The following is a 19,844-nucleotide window of genomic DNA, read 5'->3' on the forward strand; positions in this document are numbered from 1 at the left end:
ACTCCATGATGTGCTTTAAGTATTCCAATCTCTTTTTTATTCATACTATATAAACTAAAAGGTAAAATACTTATAGTAAAGAAACACAAATACATTTTTACTTGCCACCTCTTCAAGATAATATTCGATGACCGAGAGGAATCAAAGTCTCCTTCTTTAATGAATACCGTCCTTGCAGTTTCCTGAAACGATCAGTGCGCATGTTTGAGCTTCAGATGCAGAAACAGGAAGCAGTTTGAGTGAAGAGGTGCAGCTGACAGCTCTTTCTTCTCATTCGCTCCTGGCGGGAGTGAAGAAGCGTCTGGAGCCAGAGGTCTGGTCTGACTGAAGGATCCGGGAACCTGCGAGGAGTGGAGAGGTCAGTGGCGTCTAAGTCTATTCTAACTTTTAAATCTGTGCTTTATTTGTTTTTGTCGTTTGGTTTTGCGTCGCCGTTCGAGCCGCGCTTGAGGTGTTTTACCTGCACAGCTCGTGACCTGGGTCACGTGTCACAACAAATATTAAAAACCAAAGGAGTCCATCTGCGATGGGAAGCGTTAAGCTTTTAGTGGATTCTCTTGGTGGAGAAACGTGTGAGAGAACTTACAATAACACCATGATGCACGGATGTCCCAGTGATGTCAGATGCTCGGCTTGTTTTCACGAGACAAGTAACTTATTCTCGAGTTTTTGATATTTAACATTGTGATGTCTTTTCACTTTTGCTTTTTAATGTTCAACCCGATCAGGTTCACCGGTTAAAAAAAAAGTTGAATAAAAAGAAACTGAAAGTAAAAGAGTTCATTCTCTGCTTCAGAAGGCAAATTAATTTCTGTAACACCAGACAGAGAAAAGGCGATCCACAGTGCAAAACCAGGCCATTAAGAAAGGCATAAATAGGAGAATATATAAAGTAAAATCTTTGTCAAGATAAAGGTAATAGAATAAGTAAAAGCTGTTGTTTATTGAAAAGTCTGAGCAAAAAATAATTTAAAGTCCTGATTTAAAAGAAGTGTGTGCCAGCAGAAGCGGATCTAATGCAAAGTACAAGACATCAGATATTCTGTGACTCCTCAGTTATGATCGTTCCTCATTTCTGTGTACATGATCAGAAAGGGTCTATTTGGTGGCTTCCTCCTCCAGGGAGCACGTACTGTAACACACACGACCCAGTTACTTTTTATCTTGCTCCAACAAACAGGGTTCACACTTGTCTCATGAGTTTTAAAGTTACATCTGATTCATTCTGAGCACAGTCCAGTCGATGACTTGATGAAGGTCCAGAAGATGAACTTGTTTCTGTCATTGACTGTGTGGTGACATTGTTATCAGACGTTGGCGCAGTTCAAACACTGAGAGACACTTGGTAAGGAGTTTGGCCTATTTCTGCCCCAGTCACATGACTTGTATAATGAGGATAGGATGGTAATGTCATAACCTCAGATCAGTAATAAAGAGATTAGAGTTCAATCACTGCAGGCGGGAGCTTGTCCTCCCACACTGGTGCCGAGGGTTCGCTGTCATTTCATTTCAAATTACCAAATCGGTGCCTGTCTGTTCTGCAGTTTAGGGGAAATCTCACAAGCCGAATTTCATGCTTACATGTCACCCGTGTGTCACATTTGTTCCAGCGAAACTTGTAAGTGATTTTCTCTGTGCACACGAGCCTCATTTTCTAGGAACAGACTGGACTGTCTGGAAAAGTGAAAAATACTAATTAAATGACGAGCAGCATCCTGTTTCATGGCTGCATTTTGTACACATGGTTCAAAGCAGCTCCGCGTACTAATTTCTTATTTGCTTTGTATTATTAGATTTATTTTGTCAATGATATTAGTAGTGTTTGTCTATTAGTCAGGAGATTACATTTCAGCAAGTATATATATTCAGGTTGTTTGTGATTATTAAACAAGATTCACTGTAAATTCTGAATCACTTGCAATGTGACAGCTGAAGAGTTTCAAGAGTAGATGACCTGTGAGAATTTATTTCTGCAGGAGCTGGTGGGCTTGCCGTAGTACATTCAGAGAGTAATTATTAGGTAGGATGTCATGTTCATGATTTCAGAGCGTTTTGAAATTGTACGGCCACTTTTCATCATAACCACTGTTAAATAAACAGCACACCACATAATGCTTGTACTGTGATGGACTGGTACGGCTGCGATTGGAACAATGGACGACAAACTTTAGCTGATGTGTTGAAAGATAAGCAAGTCAGAAATGTGTGTGCAGCGGAGTGTGTCTGACTTTATGTGACTTAGTGCTGCTAAAACAAATGCGGAACAAATACAAGCCATTCCATGTAATCACTGATGTGATCATCTTGGAACTATTAAAATGCTCAGAGGCCACTTCTTCAGCACGTAACTGGGATTCGTCTTGTGCTGGTAAATTCAACAGCGTGACTCAAGCTTAGTCGAGTTATGTTGTTGACACACACGGGAGCGCAGATAATGAGCTGGAACAGCCTCACTGAGTTCTGGTTTGTTTATCTGAAATGTTGTTTTGATACGGCAAAATGAATGTGAAAGACCTTTTTAACAACTGTCTGCCTTATTTTAGCCTGAGCTGTTATAGCGATGATGTTTCCTCGTCGTGTGTGCTTTTAATTCTCGGCTCATTTTGCTCTTTTCTTTCAACTCCACAGTTTCAGTGGTTTTGATGCAGCACGTCTGAGCCAGACTCTGCTTGCTGGGGTCCTGGACCGGTTGCAGCGATGGCGGATTATCTGCCGTCTTCTTTGCTGGAAGCTTGTGTCGTGGTCGGAGCATCAAGCGACAAACTCCAGGAAGTCCATCAGGTAAATATCTACAGGAGGTGCGTTTTGAACAGAATCCCCTCTGGTGCCGAGAACAGAAACCACACACTAGTGCAACTTCAGTATTGCTCCAATTTGAAACTGAAGCAATATTAGAGTCAAGAAAAGGTAAGTTGAACCTTACCAGGCCTTGTTTGTGTAGTCGGTCTGCCACATTTCCTGTTTCTCAAGTACCAGAATCCAGTAATGCTACAAAAAACCCCACTATAAGTATAAATACAAAACTGGACATGTTCTGTAGACTCTAATATGCTATAACAACTGTTTAGTTCTTTTCCAGCTGAAACTGAGATTCAATTCGCTATGCGCTCAATTGATTAAAATCCCAACTACATAAGGTCGAAGGCATTTAGAACACGACTCAACTGACTTGTCAATTAAATAAAAGCGTGATTGATGACAGGATATTTCAAATGGAGAGCTTTCCAAAGAAGTTGATTACATGGAGTTGGAAGTGCTGATGGAGGAAGTTGACAAACATAGTCAACGCTGTGTGATAAAGAACAACAGAGAAAATATGAAATGGCGTATAAACGTTTCAGAACGGGGCTGATTACCACCTTCTTCCTAAACACGGTTCATACAGATACAATGATAAACATGATTCAGGTTTTATAAATCATATTTTATGTGACAAATAAATCTCTGAGTATATCTTTGCTTTATATTTTGCACCTTTGGATAGAAACAATTTATGTATTGCATATTTATTAAAGCAAGCCCACCATGTAATCATGCATATCCATCAGACTCAATGTTTTACCCTCAAAGTCCAAAAAAGCTGAACTCTGATTTTTTTTACTCGCAGGCCTTTAATCACAACGGAACACCGGAGCACCTCCTGTTGGAGCCGGAGGTCCTTCACGTCTTTGTGCCTCCTTTTGTCAGCAAAAGTCAGCCTGAGGGGGAATCGCTGAGATCACGTGGGAGGCGACGGCGTTCCTTTCTGAGAAAGAAGAGGCAGCAACCCCCTTCAGATACAGCAGCACAGAGTCCAGGTTTCATTCATGCAGAGCTCACCAATTCATCGATACTGATCTGACGCCCTGCACTACTTCACTCAGTCAAATCTGTTCAGGCGGAGGTACGACAGAAGCAACGGGAGGAAGTGAAGATGTCAGTGTACCGAAAGACATCGACCTCATGGCTTTACCTCAGCTCTGCTTTCCTGGTAACTACTGTTTTATCGTACGCACATTTACATAATCCGTATTGAAAGTGCTTTAAAAAGCAAGGACATTTGTTTGGTAAATGATTACTTTGTTGTTACAGTACTTGTTGATTATAAACTTTATTCCATAAAGTCTGGTTATTCCCCTTGTAAGTGGTGCAACATTTGTAAGACACGTGCATTTGTGGGATGAGCAGCAGAGCGAACAATCTGGATTGTGCCTATGAGGGGAAAAAGGAAAAGCCACATCATGTCTTCCCGTGTCAAACAGTTTTTCTTTTGTGGTTGATTCTTGTTTTGAGCTTCTGGGATCTGCGTATGCTGCCAGCAGTCCTCAAACTAACCATGCATTGTTAAATTGCAAATAAGTCTTCTTTCTTCCGACTTCAGTCATCCCCTACACTAAACAAGAGTCGACAGCAAAGAAAAGAGAAGCTTTGGGACATTTTTATACTCGGTTCTGCTGCTCATTCCAAAAGTGCAAATGTGGCTCTCTTTGAAAATGAAATAATCATGTTTTCCAGTTGTGTAGGATTTATTGCAGAGGAGCATTGTAATTAAATAGAAATGACATAAATTTCTTTCCTTATTTTTTTTTTTTACAGTTTAGACACATGTTTTATGTTGTCCATATGGTTAACTGCTTTATACTGTACTAACAAATACACTTTTTATTTGTACTTTCTCAACAGGTGGTCTTCAAGTAACCAATAAGCACAAAGAGGAACAGTTTCACTTTTTGGTTTTCACCGATGTCTTTGGCAACAAGACCCATGGAGTAGTAATGCAGTGTTACTTTCCATTACTGGTACACGATACGACTTGTTACGTTTCATAATAAAATGCTGCCGAGACTGAGCAAAGTTACTACGTAGCAAAAAGAGAACAAGTAACCTCAAAAGGATATTTTTATTGTTGTTGTTTTTTTTTTTGCAGGATTGGACATCTTTCTATAAGAATGGCGCTGGATCATCTCCGAGCGTCAAACTTTACTCTGCGTACAGTTTCTGTGTCATTACCAAGTATCCTTACTTCACTGCACTCAAAGACTGCCTGTCATGGTGAGTAATAGTGCAGCGACCCAACGAACTCGGCACATTAAAATGCTTCGAAGTAATAATTTCTAACAGTGGAGGAGTGAAACATTTCATAATCATGAGCATATAACTGAGGAACAATTGACTGGGAATTACAATGTTTTAACAGATTACCTTGTGAATCTCTGATTCATTTCAGTGTCTCTAACACACTTTTTTTTTAATTTCCCTCTGAAGTCTTTTAATCCAGCTGAAAGCATGTCGACTGTCAGACATGGAGGACAGAGTGAGGGAGTTTGCAGCCAAGCTGGCACTTGTTCCTATTCCACCTCCTGGACAGCTACATTTGGTGTGTATGTGTGTGTGTGCGTGTGTGAACTTGAAGCTCAGAGTAATCCACCTGAAAACTTCTCCATGAACTCAAACAATAGATAGTTGTTTTTTTCCTGCTCTATTTTCCAGATGTTTACATTACACCCACTCACCATCACGTTGCCCTGTAGTGAAGATAACAACCACCCAGCTATAGATTTAGATCTCCATCTGCCGTTCATCTGCTTCAGGCCTCAGCAGCTGCTACAGGTAACAGGGTTTGTTCTTGTGAGGAGAGCCCCGGTGACTCTTATGTCCACCTCTGTTCATCCATGTCTGTGTCATCCTCTAGGTGCTTGCTTGTCTCCTGCAAGAGCAGCGAGTGGTGTTATTTTCCGCTGACTGGGCAAGACTCACGCTGGTGGCAGAGAGCTTTCTGCTTTTTCTGCAGGTTGGTGCAAAATCTGTTCCTGTCATTTTTCTTGAGGAGAATAATTTCTTGTTTAAAAGTTTTCCAATAGAAATATTTCATTTACTTTGAGGAGGGAAAATCTTTTTTAGGTAATTATTTCAATTATAGTGAAGACTATAGAGAACTGAATGAATGATGTTTAGGATGAATCCCTTTCTGTGCTATTAGAACCATTAATCTGCTGCCTGGTCTTTCTCTTTCAGCCTCTGTCATGGCAGCAGCCGTATGTTCCCGTCCTGGCCGGAGGCATGCTGGACTTTCTCATGGCCCCCACTGCCTTTCTGATGGGCTGCCATCTCAACCATTTTGCAGAGGTTGCTGCTGTAAGCACATGGCCTCCTTCATTAAGGAAAAAAATAAATAAATAAATTACATGACTATTACAGCCCCCTTGGCTGCTCTCTCCTTTTCATAAACTTCAAGTTGTTGCATAATTTGATAGCTTGTGGCAAATTTAATTTCTTCCTTCTCCAGTTTAAATATCTTCACTCCTTTCCCCAGGAAACAGACGATCTGATCCTCATCAGTATTGATAATGGAAGTGTCTCCTGTTCTTCCTCTGATATTATCGACCTCCCCGACATACCTCAAGTTGCTGCGGAATGCTTCACACAACGGTATGCGGTGAAAAGCAGCTCAAGCTATTCTGATAAACATTTGCAGCACACACTAAATACACTTGCCACCATGCCAACGACAAAAATGTGAATTCCTTTTGCAGGTGTCAGTCACTGCAGATACATTTTGACTTGAATCAGTGCCATCAAGCAAGCTGCACTGGCATCAATGAGCAGCGGGCGCAGAGGAGAGCGTGGCAACAAAACCTCAATCAAAACATCCAGATGATCACACTGGAGCTGATCATCAATATATTCAGGTTCTGTTTCCACTAAGACCCCCAAAAGATTGTTTTTAGTCTCCCTCCCTTCACCGTTTCTCATATGCTGTGTGTATTTTCCGGTATATATTTTGCCTTATGCTGCGTGTCCACTTGACAGGGATGTTGGCAATCATCTGAACTATGAGCATCGAGTGTTTCACAGCGAAGAGTTCCTGAAAACCAGAGAACCATCTGAGCAACTTTTCTACAAGAAGGTGCAACAAGTGACGTTTTACCTGAATACATGGCACATTGTGAGCATATGAAGGATTTATTTACTTGTTTTTTTTTACATGATTTCTACTTAAAATAAACCTAATTGTGTTGCAGGTTTTGGATACGCACATCTTTCACTCCTTCCTCAGGGATCGTCTCAACAAGAAAATGGATAGCTTTGCCCGTATGGAACTGAGCACTCGCTCTGAGATGCAAAAGTTAGTCGCGTTTAAAGATACAGATGACACTAACTTGGAATCTTTCTGACAACTCGTAATATAACTACAAGTTTCTATCTTTTCTTTTGTCCTGCAGAATGAAGGCCGTGGTCCAGGTGGCTCGCAGACTCACCATGCAGGAAATACAAGCCAGGAGGAAGAGCTCCATCACAGGCAACGGGCTCAATAAGAGACTAGGAATGAGCCTCCCTAACTTAGGAGACGCACAATCCATGAGTTTTCAGAGAAGCACACTGCCCACCAGCGACATCATGTCTGACCCCGGTGAGACCGGATGAGCCACTTTGATTAAATTGTAATTAGAGGTACAACGTGTACCTTTTCTATATATTCTCATCTTTTGTCTCTTTTTTTTTTTTTCTCTTCCAGCCCCTAAAATCCCTCCCAAGCCAGTAAAAGTGTTTAAACTCCCAGACTTCCCAGCATATTTGTCTTTCCAGTCTGTCCAAGGTTATTACTTCGAGCTCATCCAGCAGCTTGGGAAATCTATTTTCTCCGCCCAGAACGAAAGCTCTGCTCTGCTGGCCAGGTATTGTGCTTTGATTTCTCTCTCTGCTCATTAGGTTGTATTTAGGAGTACTTTGCATCTGTGTGTTGACGTTTTTGTTGACACGACCGCAGTACAACTTAACACTATGTGAATGTGTTACTTTTTATTAGGATCAGGATACTTAGATAATCCTTTTTTTTTTTTAAATCATAAAATAATACTGAGCATCATTAACGTCGAACCTGTTGATGTTCATATTTATAACTGATAAGGTTAGTTTAACAGACTACATTTCTGTTTTGTTCACAAAACAAGTACTTGATCAGTATTTTTAATATTCTATTGTTCGTCTGAGAAATTTGGTTTATATTTTAGACAGACAATTACATGGAATCAAGCATCCACTGATTGAAAAGTTGTCATTTTTCAAGGGAATATTTTACGCTTTTAGTCAAGTCTTTTTAGGAGTCAGTCCTTTGACTTTTATTACTTTCTTATTATTTTCTTAAATTAATCTTTATTTGAAATTAAGTACAATTTCATCGCTGTAGCAGTTTTTGAATTCACATTAAAAAATCATGTCAGCGTTGGTGCTGCTCATGTGAGTTTCAATCAGACATCGTTCATTCTGCAGGTTTTACTACATGCGCGGTTTGATCAACACCTTGTGTTCGAGGCGGCTCGATGCTCTGAGTGATTTCCAGAACCTCTATAAGACCGACACGGACATCTTCCCCTCAAACTTGGTGACGTGGCTCGTGGACTCGCTGCACCAAGACGAGAGACACCAAGCACAAAAAAGACCTGAACTGAAGAGATTAATCGTCAGGGTCAGTCCATTCACTTGTTGTTGTTCTAGAGGTGATGGTTAGAAGTTCTGCTGGTGATGATCCCAGTGATGATTTCCTTCCTTTTTTTTTTTTTTGTTCCTTTAGGTGAAATCCAATAATGAAAAGCCTCTGGTGGAGCCGGATAACTCGGTCAAAAGGTTCCAACTACCCCGTAAACATCTATATCAGGACGAGTTTGTGCGTTGCATTCAAGAGTGTGGGATTGTTAAGAATGTGGCAACTATACATCGTTTATTTGATGCTCTCACTGACGGTAAGGGACAGTTCAATGAACAACATTTAAATGTAGTTTATTTATTTTGAGTATATACAGTACATAAGAGAATATCAACAATAAAACAACTGAAAAAGTTATACAATTACAGTAGTGACTATATGAATATTACATTTCTGTAAAATAAAAAAGCTAAATATTTGATAAATATGTGTATTTACATGATTTACACATATAAATGCTAGGAAAAGTGTGAGACGATGTAAAACATTTTTTTAAATACTTCTACTTTTTTTTTTTTAGAAGTTATTGTATAAAGAATACAAATAATCCTATATGCTACATCTGTTGCACCCATTTAAAAAATATGCTTAATAATTACCTATGCGGATGTTTTCAGAGTAAAAGGAAAGTTAAGGTTTTACGTTCATAGACGATGAACATCTTTTGCAGACAAACACTAGTAAGACACTTTATATACAACCTGCAAGCGTTGCACCTTTCACACCGTTTTGTAGAGTTATATTTGTAATTGTTTTTTGGTATAGCTCTGATATGTTTGTTTAATCTAAAGAGATGAACGTCTCTTCAGAATTGCTCTTTAATGTAATGATAGTAAACACAGAAGTGGCTTCACATTAACCGAGTCTCCAGCAGCATTACATAAATTCAATTTGAATCAATTTGAACAGTAGTAATCACATCTGTTCCTCTTTTTTTTTTCTTCTTATAGACAATAGTCTTTTCATCGTGTTCTGTTTTGCTCAGACACAAATCGGAAGGCAGACTGTGACTCCACTTAGCTCTATAAGCCAGAATGTTTTTCTGGGCCGTTCAGCCTGAAGTTGTAGTTCATCGCTCTTAAGACAAACTTAAAGCTCCTGAATGTGAAAATGTCAAAGTTCATCTAAATGTTAAACTAAAAAGAGCGTTAGGAAATGCACAAAAAGGAGCTAAATAGAGCAGACATTCCATTACTTGCCCCAGTTTCTCCACTGGATTCTAAATTATGTCCTAAATTGCATTCATTAAATTATTTTGTGAACCTGAACACATAGCCAATAATAATCAACATTTTGATGTATGGGTCAATCAGCCACATCCTCATGTGAAAGTATAAGTAAGGATTATCTGACATAGCTGTTTCAAATTAGCAACCAGTACATCTGATTACTGTGTCAGAAGGAAAATTCACATTGCTGTGAAGTTTATTTTTAGATCAGTTGGAAAATTCAATCCTTTTGAAAGGCCATAAACTAGCTTTACCCGGCTATTTGTGAGTTCATGCTGTTCTGCTCAATTTACTGAACCTCAAACAAAGTCTTATTTGTCTTCTTTAAAACAATTGTTTCGTTGTTTCGCGTCGACATGTTTTTCCCTTTATGAGTGATCGAGCATGGCCATATTGAGGAATCACTGTTGAACAATGAAGCCTCTGACATTTGTTGGCACTGCTTTGTGGACTGATGTGAATTCAGTCATTTAGTGACACATGAAGAAGAACAATGAAATGGCGATCGTCACTGAACACAGAAGTGTCTCTCTCGTCTCAGGCCAGTCGAGGCAGGTGAAGCCCGAACTCTTCAAGGACTTCTACACTTTCTGGAAGGAGATGGAGGCGGAATCTAATGACGTCGACCTGCCCTCCGAGGTCGTCGAGCACCTCGACAACAGCGAATGCGTTTATAAGTTGTCGTCTTCTGTCAAAACCTCCCACGGCGTTGGTAAAATCGCCATGACGCAGAAACGGCTGTTTCTGCTCACCGAGGGACGACCTGGCTTTCTGGAAATCACAAAATTCAGGGACATACAGGTGACATTTCTTTAACGCCCTCAATTTGCAGGTTACACATAGAGAGATTTGTTCTGTATACAAGAAAATAGTTAAAAGGTGTCCTATTGTGGTGACTGACAACTATTGAGTGATTTGTCAGAAGTTCTTTTTTACTACTTCCAAAGGTTTTTCTGTTCTTGTATAATATGCAATATGCAATATAATTCACTAAATGAGAATATGCAAAGACCTCTCCAGCGTTCGCTCAATCGATAACTCCCACTTCTCTCCTTGCAGGATGTAAAGATTGCCTCGGCTCCTTTTCTGCTCCTCCGGATTCCTTCCCTGCGAATTAAAACCTCCGGCAGGTCAGAGGCATTCGAGGCGAACCTGAAGGCCGAGACTGAACTGTGGAACATCATGGTGAAAGAAATGTGGGCTGGACGCAAGCTGGCAGACCAACACAAGGTGCATTATAGTTTGTAAACAACTCTCAAAGGTTTCACTGAACGTGGTATTGACGGTACACCACATCTAACGTGTTCACATGTATGAAAGACAGATGACAACACTATTATAGTCCATGTGATCCCCCACAACACCCTGAATCAGCTTTACTTGAATTTTTTGTCAGACCTGCAGCTCGTCCAATGCTGCTCCTTTTCCTTCTTCCCCACTCTGTTTTTCCCATCGACCTCCCTTTCATCTGCTTCGACTCAGCGCTCTGTCAGCAGCGGCTCTTTTGGCACTGATGCATCGTGGCATCATTTGACCCTGTAATTCACGGCTTAATACCACAAAATTAATGATTTTCACAAACTCAACGTGACAAAATATTTTTTTTCTGAGGTGGAGGCTGTCATTCTTAGACTTAGGGTCGTGCCTTTAGTGAATAAAATAATTATATATCATTTTACTATACAGTCTCTCGACATAAAATGTACTAACTTTTATTAATTGACCCGGGAAAAGCCCTTTGACCACAGTATCTAATTATATAGAGTGTTTGGATTCATTTGAAATACAGTTAGCTGATTCTTTTTGCCAAATTAAGAATTCCAGCAAAATGCTGGGGAGTAACGAAAGGAGATGAAAGAAAGGTTGAGGTCTTTCAACAGCTACCTCCGTAAGATCTGCAACATCTACTGACCCAAGATCACAAATGAGGATCTTCATGAGAAGACATACAAATGAATTTGTCTCTTGAAAATAAGAATCGCAGGCTATGATGAATTGGTCATGTCCTAAGGATGCTAAAATGCAGGACACTCAAATTTGCTATGGGATGGACTTATTACAACCTTATGTCCCGAACGGGATGAAGAGGTTGATACTGATGATACTGAAGAATTCTAGCTACAATACATACAGAAATAAATAACCCACATCAAATTAGTTACTGAGTTGGTTGGTTATTGTCGTGCGCCAACATTGTTGTAATGAACTTGGTTGTTGTTGTTTTTTGTTAATTTTGTGTGTCTCTTTAAATTTGGTCTCTCTACTAGGACCCACAGTACATGACTCAGGCTCTGACCAACGTGCTGCTGATGGATGCCGTCATGGGCTGCCTGCAGACTCAGAGGCCCATCACTGCTGCATCTAAGCTGGTTTACTTTGATAAAATCAGACATGAAGGTGCTTCTTCTGTGAAAACTTGATTCATTATTGATATGAATTAATATTAATATTAATTGTTCCTGATGTCTAACCATCAGTTCATTAGTTCCTTTTTAATCGCTCTTACCTGTCCTCCATTTTCTCTGAGACATTCTCTGTTTTGAAGCTGGATTCATTAACACGTCGTGTTTGTCTATGAGCAGTGCCGATGATCGTGCCTGAAACTACCTCAGAAACTCTGAAACACAAGATCAACCCATCACAGGACCTCCCCGAACCCCAGACTGTCCGTGTGCTGCTTTACACACCAGGTACCAGCTCAAGTCAATATAGTGTCTGTGAACTGTTCTTGTATTTAATTTGGATTCTTATTTGTCAAGGTATATGCAGGGATGGATTTAACACTGCAAAAATGCATTGAATGCATGCCCGGGCCAATGCAATGTAATGCAGTTAAAATATAATGCCGTAATGCCAGTAGGTTTACTTCACCGCATATTTTCCACACTCTTTCTGCTTAAATTGTGTGTATGGTAGTCACAACCTGATTATTTTTGTTGTGTTATGTATTTGCAAGTTATGTATAGAACAAGACAAATTGCTGTGGTATGCAGTATGTATTGATTTTCAATCCTGTCCCGCATTAAAACAATGTTAGCGTCTGATCAAGTCAGTCAACTTGCAAATTAATATTCTGTGTATTTATTGCAATATTTTATACTGAGAAATAATCTCTCTCACAATTCCTCTTCTTTCAGGTCAGCTGTCCTGCACTGACTCAAGCAGTGAGATGAACCCGAAGCTGTGGGTGGCCCTCAGCGGGGGCAGAGTGGTCGTGTTTGATGCTGCGAGCTGGTCCATGTTGCAGGACCGGATCCAGGTCGGAGAGTCACAAGTGGTGAGAGCAGACTCGGTGTGGTTAGTTGGAGTTATTCAGAGGGAATCTAAATTGATCTTGCATACTTTCAACGATCATTATCTTGCTCCACTATATAAGGGAAATGCTGCAGCCAGTCTCATGCATTCCATTTGTATTATTTTTTTCATGTGATTTAAAGATCTTTAACATTATTTGTAATGTTAATTAACTTTGTTTGTTTTTTAAGTAAAGGCTTTTTACTGATTGTTACAGTGATAATTCCCACATTAAGATAAGGACAAACTTCATATCTGTCCATGCACAGATGTATAAATGGTCTTTAAAATGAACAACTAACTGCTTTTGAGTCTCGTCAGTCACCGTTCTCTTTCCAGGAACTGAAACTAACCTGTGTTCAAAATCACAGAACTGCATGATGGGATTGGTCCAAGAGCATGTGTGGATTGGCTCTCAGGACTCTGTAATCTACATCATCGACACTCACAGTATGTCCTGCAACAAACAGCTGACTGAACACCGGCATGAAGTGACCGGCCTTACAGTGGACGCCAGAGCTCAACAAAACAGGTACAGATGAGATTATCCATGGACGCATTACATAGAAGATTGAACAGGTTTGTGACATAAAGTGAATATATCTCTCTCCCTGTCTCAGTGACCAGGCATACTCCTGCAGCTCTGATGGGACGGTCCTGCAATGGGACTCGTCCAGTCTGAAAGTGAAGCGGCAGTTCAACGTCAGCTGTGACCATCTCTACTCCATACAGATCCACAATGGCACTCTGTGGTGCTGTGAGTGCTCACTGCCCCCTGTTGATTCACAGGCAGAACTCACACAGTTCTTGTGTGTTTGCTGCAGTACAAGGAGCTCTGTCTGAGCTCCTTCCATTATTTCTTACAGTAGCAGTCAGATCAAACGTTAATGGAATGCAACTGGGCTTTTATGTCCTGATTTAGTTGGGTTTTTTTTTTCACATACACTGTCATGGTGTTGTGTGAAGTGAAATCTCTTATTTCTGTCATTCATTGTGCTTGACGAGTCAAAAACCCACTCCGTGTCTCTGTGTGCGCAGGCTGTGGTGACGGCATTGTGGAACTGAAAAAGAACGGCACGTCGCAAAGAAGGATCGTACTTCCTGGTGACCTCCGCAGCGAACCCAGGAGCTTCAGCAGCTTCATCGTCATGCCTGAGGTGACTCGGCAAGCTGCAAATGAAAAATCGATCAATGAAGAAAGCAATTGACCTAAAACGCATTGGAGGGGTTTAAAAAGTCAGTGAATTGTCCAGTCAGCGACTCACGACTGTCAGCCAGTAAATGAACCTGGTTCTGCATCATGATAATGCCGGTTCAACAAGTTGTCATTGAAACCTGGGGAGTCAAGTTTTTAAGAACAATTTGACTCAAAAGAGAAAGAAACAACTGAAAATAATAATAAAAAAAAAACTCTTATTACAGTAATTAAAAGGTCTTTTCATACTTTTACAAATCTATTCATACATTTCTAGAAATTACACCATGAAATCTATTTTCCAAAGCACAAGTAATGACAGAGTATGTCCACAAATTTAATGAATATTTGAAGTTTTCTTGCTAATAAATGAGCTCATATTTCAATAAAGCTCCTGCTTTGTATCCACATTTAGTACCAAAGCCATATGTGTTTGTTGACATTGTCTCAGAAATGTAGTTTTAATGCTACTGATGATGTTATCAGATGCTGCTAATAAGTATTTGATAAGAACTGTGTACTTTGAGTATTTGTAACAGCAGAGTTTAGCTTGTGCTTCATTTTCTGGTTGTATATTGTATTTGTTCCAGCATGGGCAGGTGTGGACAGGTTGTCTGGACTCACCAGAGTTGTGTCTTTGGCGGATGAACAACAGCAAACATCCGTTCAAAAGAATCTCGCTGCCCAGCAGTGCCGCAGTCACCTGCATGATTCGAGTCAAGGATCAGGTGGGCCAAAGATCCTAAACATACTTTGACATGAATCTTCATGCTTTATATCACTAGTTTGGTTGTATGTTAAATCATATCTAACTTCGCTCAATGTGCTCCCACCTCGTCAGATCTGGGTGGGCTGCTGTGGGTGGAGCTGTGTGGGGGGCCAGTGTGACGGGCAAATGAGGAGCCAGGTGGTGGTGGTGGACGCGGAGAGCCACACGGTGGACAAGGAGCTGCAGGCTCACTCGGACAGCATTCAGACTCTCTGCTCTGCGGAAGATCGCTACGTCCTGAGCGGTTCTGCATGCCGGGATGGAAAGATCGCCATCTGGAAGGTTTAGTGAAGAACGCAGACACGGACAGCGGCGGAATAAAAAGGAGTCGGGTACAAGTGAAGGACATGAAGATTTACAAACATGATAAAAAGTTTTATCAGGTTGGGAAGTTACGATAATGTTGAAACGAGGAAGACAAAAATGAAGGTGACTGATCAAACGATGTATCATATGAAGATGCAATGTATTGAACATGTATTATATTTAATAATAATGTAAATTACACTGTTTATATTCGAGCCACGTCCATGTGGCTCTTTAATTTTAAGACTGAAAACACAGTGTTAAAACTATGCTGAAAAAATGTCACCTTTTTTTGGAACAATAAATTATAATGAATTATACACTTTGATATTCGGATGCTTAATATACATAATTTTTGCAATTGCCTCTTATGTATTTTAACTCTGTCTCTCAAACATGTAAGTTTCCATTTTTCTGTTTGTGTATTTTATGTCAATATTCAGTTGTGAGAACAACAGAAATCACTGGTTTAAATGTCTGTTTGAAATAGTGCACTGCAGTGAATTTTCAGCTTCCCATCTTTACAGTTACACCAAACAGGCCTGCTAAAAGTCCCTCACTGGCTTTTTGTTGCTGTTAAATAGACAACAGCTCACTGCTTTTTGTCCTGAGTTCAAACTTTGACAACAAAATAATCTGTTAAGGCTGAGAAAGTATGAATGGCTCTAAAAAGAGAGAAAATGGATTAAATCTTTTTTTTTTTAAATACATCATGACCTTAATGTCTGCGTGGCATCTCTGAGACATCATGTTGAGTCTCAGATTCACATTTCTTTGGACACATTTCTTTGTTGAATTAATTTTTAGAGTTTTTATAGGCGATTTAGACTGTAAAGGGATGTGATCTTGTACTTTGCACGTAAACATGGCACTTAAACTACAGTGAATTAAGTTGAATGTCTGCTTCATGTCGGTATGAAGTACATATTCAGCTCATAATAACTGAGGGTAGCAGTTACAATCTCACAGGGACACAACACGGATTTCTTGGCTTTGGGTGCATGATCTCACTCTGCCTTCTGATAGGCCAGATAGACAGATGGGAACTACTGTGGAAACAGGAGTAAACAAACAACTCATCAGTGTGGGGTGGATAAGGATGTGAGGAGCATAATAATGCTCCTAATATCACCAAATGACCCGCTGTAAAGGATAAGGCTAATGTGTGATGTCGCAAGTAAATATTAGATACACCTATTGTGATGATAAATTGTCAGTGTAATGACCATAATTAAGTAATTTGCTAGCTCAGGGAGCTTGTACTAATGGCATAATTACTCACAATGTTGTTGGCCAGGAAAAGGATGGTGGTACAAACCCGGGGAAGAGGCATGCGGATGGTGATGTAGTGATGTAAATCGGATATGGAGTCGGCTCAGGAATGTTTTCAGTTAGTGTGGAGGCAATGCACCTCTTTAACTTGTCGAAGATAGGATGACCAACAAAAACAGCAGCAAGTTCACCTGAAGACACAAAACATCATCCACTGTATAGCAGTCGTTCTTGGTAAAAGACTGGCCTTCGGATCCCAGACGCCTTTTCACAGCATTTTTTCCCCTTTAGTTTTTGGAAGAGAAAATCTAAAAGCGACAAGTTAAACAATTATATTTTTAAAAAAAATGTTGTTTGTTATAAATATATTTGTTAGTAGTACATTACAAATGATTAATAACACAAAAATCAGTTTCAGGAATTTCAGGGAGAAACTTGTACCTCATTTCTATAACTGATCATGTGCAACCCCGTTGTATTCCAGCAGGTGGAGCCAAATAACTGCTGATATACAGTCCGTTTAAAAATTCCCTGTGCAGCTAGAGAGACAGAGAGAGAGAGAGAGAGAGAGAGAGAGAGAGAGAGAGAGAGAGAGAGAGAGAGAGAGAGAGAGAGAGAGAGAGAGAGAGATACTTTATCAGTCTGTTCTGAAAGCTTTCTTACATGTTTATCAGGACATTTTATTTACATTGAATTCAATAACTTGAACATTCCCAGTTTCCAGACTTGTTCCAGTCCAGTTAGATAGAAAACCACCTGGAACCACATGGAAATAATCACATTCTGTTTATTTCTGTCAGAGGGAAAGTCTTCCAACTGTTGCAGTATCACCAATAGTCCACCTGATCTTACACTGATATAACTTGAAATGTCCTCGTTTCCACAGACTCATTTCAAATAATTTAGAGAGAAGATTACGGGGTTATACACACACTCAAAGCCCAAAACACACACAAAACGTGTCACCTGTACGTACAAATAATTTTGTTTCTAAAATAGGCTCATAGAAGACCACCCTCTACAGTATCTCTACAGTATCCAGAAGAGATCAATAAATCCTGAATCACAACAGACCAATGTCATTCATGACACTCTACCAAGCACTTTCCTGCTTTCTTTTTTACACATGTACAACCACACAATGACCATTTTCTCTTGGCAATTTAGTCCATGACAAATGGGAATAGGACAGAAAACCACAACTAAGAATTTCTCACATTTCTCAACCAATCACTAGATCAGACGTCCAGTGAAGCTTTGCAGTGCCTGCAAACTATAAACATGAGAAAGAAAACTGCTTGCTCAGCTGGATTAAATCAGCTGCAACGTGTGCTATCAATCTCTGATCTTCAGCAGTGCTGTTGGATTGCTCAGGACAGTGAATGTGTCATTGTCTCCTCAGAGGTTTCGTGCCTCTTGCTCGAGGTTAAGTGGGTGTGACTGGCCACATGCCTACTCTGACAACAGTCTTGTCATTTTGACTTAATCTTCATCTCTCTACTGCCTTGTCTTGTCACATTGTCAAGTTGTGATGCCTCGCTGGTGTTTCCCATAAAATCATGGTGTAAACTCTCCTACAGTTCAGTTGAGCTGAGTAATGATCGTGTATAAGCACCAAAAGCATCCTCCAAACAAATAAAATAAAATCATACATTGTATTTCCTCAGAGTCCCAAAGTCCTGTGGATGTGTTGTGTTCAATAGCCTGTTGAAGGATGGGGAAATATGAGGGGAAGAAGATTGCTGGATGGAGCAGAAAAGGAGGTGACGGGGGATCCTGAGGAGGAAAAGAAAAACCACAATACACACACTAAAAGATCCTCAAAACAAACATGATGGCAGTATATACAAGAGACCATCTACGCATTTCACAATTCTCCATTAAAAAGTCTGCATCACGGGTTTTAAAATCATTAATGATGATAACTTCCTGTAATTTTAGTGATCGTTGAAGACTGTTCCAGACACATAGAGCAGAGTACATGAATGCCCCTCCCCAATTATAGTCTGCGTTCTGGGATAAAGTCAGATAAGAAGTCTGCAAACTGTATGTTGGATGGTTCGATGGGAGCAGCTCAATAAATGCTTTATTAATGAAGGTCTACCAATAGAGGAGCCTTCGAGTTGACAAAGACAAAGAGTACAGTGATGACCGAGTGACTTGTAACCGGTAATGAATCTTAAAAGACAATAAGTAGTATCCAACATGTACAATGAGGTAGAGCAAATATCAATATACAGAATATCACTATAGTGTTTTAATGGCATAAAAGTAGCAGCATATTATTTCTCAGTCATAACTACAGTATGATAACTAATATGAAGTTACTTTATGCTTTGTGTCATTGCTTACAAGAAATCCAGTGAATCTATGTGGACAAACACAGTTGAAGATCATATTGTGTATGTGCTGCATGTATCTGGACATGAAAAATAAAGAGGTTTTGGTTGAAATGAGGCTTTGTGTATTATTTTTTACTTTTGCACTGAGGTACATTTCAAAACATGCTTTGTACTTTTACTTCAGTGGAGGGGTTGCTCGGAAAGGGAAGGCAACTTCATTTAGAGTATATAGCACCATTCAGACACAAGGCAATTGGCAGAGCTTTGCAGGGAAATAAAGGGAATACGTTAGAATAAGGTGACTAAGAACACCATTAAAAATAGGGTGAATAAAGTAAAAGTTGAGTTAATGGAATTGTCCTCAGGTGTCAGCAAGACGTTTTTTCCACATGTGAGGAGCGTAGGAACTGAAAGCTGCTTCACCTTGAATAATCTGACTCTGTGAACACTTAGTGAACCTCTCCCTGAGAACCTCAGAGGTCTGGATGTTTCATTTTCTATGAATAAATCTGAGTTCTATTTATGTCCAAAACCATTCCAAGCTTTGTTGCCAAGAAGCGAGATTTTGAAGTGGATCCTTTGACACACAGACAGCCAGCGTAGACATTTGAGCACAGGTGTAACGTGCTCTACTTTCTTTACGTTGATGAAGATTCTTGATGAGCTGCAGCTGTGTAACACATTTTTTTTATACCCTTACAAATCCAGCCTACCGAAAATAAATGCATGAAAAAGTTTCTATTAATCTTGTTTGGTCAGATATCATTTAATTCGTGCAATGTTTTTCAGATGGCAGTAAACTGATTTTCCTATTGTCTAATTGTCATTTAAACATCTATTTCTTTTTGTTGCAAAAAAAACTGAACGGTTGATTTTTTTTTTTCACGTTTAATCTCCACGAGGAGTTATTTGAAGGATTGGACGGTTTCAGCCAATCACAGCGTCGTCCGCTAAACACGTGACCAAAAACCTC

At 39.9% G+C, this 19,844-nt stretch overlaps 1 protein-coding gene across 2 annotated transcripts; it reads left to right on the forward strand.

The window, feature by feature from the left end:
- The first annotated feature begins 289 nt into the window (after positions 1-289).
- LOC308114028 (DENN domain-containing protein 3-like) lies at positions 290-15,924 on the forward strand. 2 transcript variants are annotated; one of them, XM_080470651.1, is made up of 28 exons: positions 290-358; positions 2,629-2,781; positions 3,608-3,797; positions 3,878-3,970; positions 4,663-4,778; positions 4,907-5,031; positions 5,245-5,356; positions 5,443-5,589; positions 5,672-5,770; positions 5,995-6,114; positions 6,293-6,408; positions 6,513-6,668; positions 6,790-6,886; positions 7,002-7,105; positions 7,203-7,390; positions 7,496-7,655; positions 8,251-8,446; positions 8,552-8,720; positions 10,235-10,494; positions 10,753-10,923; positions 11,961-12,090; positions 12,276-12,383; positions 12,831-12,970; positions 13,359-13,519; positions 13,608-13,744; positions 14,026-14,144; positions 14,773-14,910; positions 15,024-15,924. In XM_080470651.1, the coding sequence occupies exons 2-28, from the start codon at positions 2,698-2,700 to the stop codon at positions 15,237-15,239; spliced, it is 3,852 nt and encodes a 1,283-aa protein (XP_080326777.1). In that variant the 5' UTR covers positions 290-358; positions 2,629-2,697; the 3' UTR covers positions 15,240-15,924. The 2 variants fall into 2 exon arrangements, with proteins under 2 accessions (XP_080326777.1, XP_080326778.1); XM_080470652.1 differs by having other exon boundaries at positions 5,470-5,589.
- The last annotated feature ends 3,920 nt before the right edge of the window (positions 15,925-19,844 follow it).

The sequence above is a fragment of the Lipophrys pholis genome, assembly GCF_963383615.2.
Source record: "Lipophrys pholis genome assembly, chromosome: 9".
Classification (NCBI taxonomy): Eukaryota; Metazoa; Chordata; class Actinopteri; order Blenniiformes; family Blenniidae; genus Lipophrys; species Lipophrys pholis.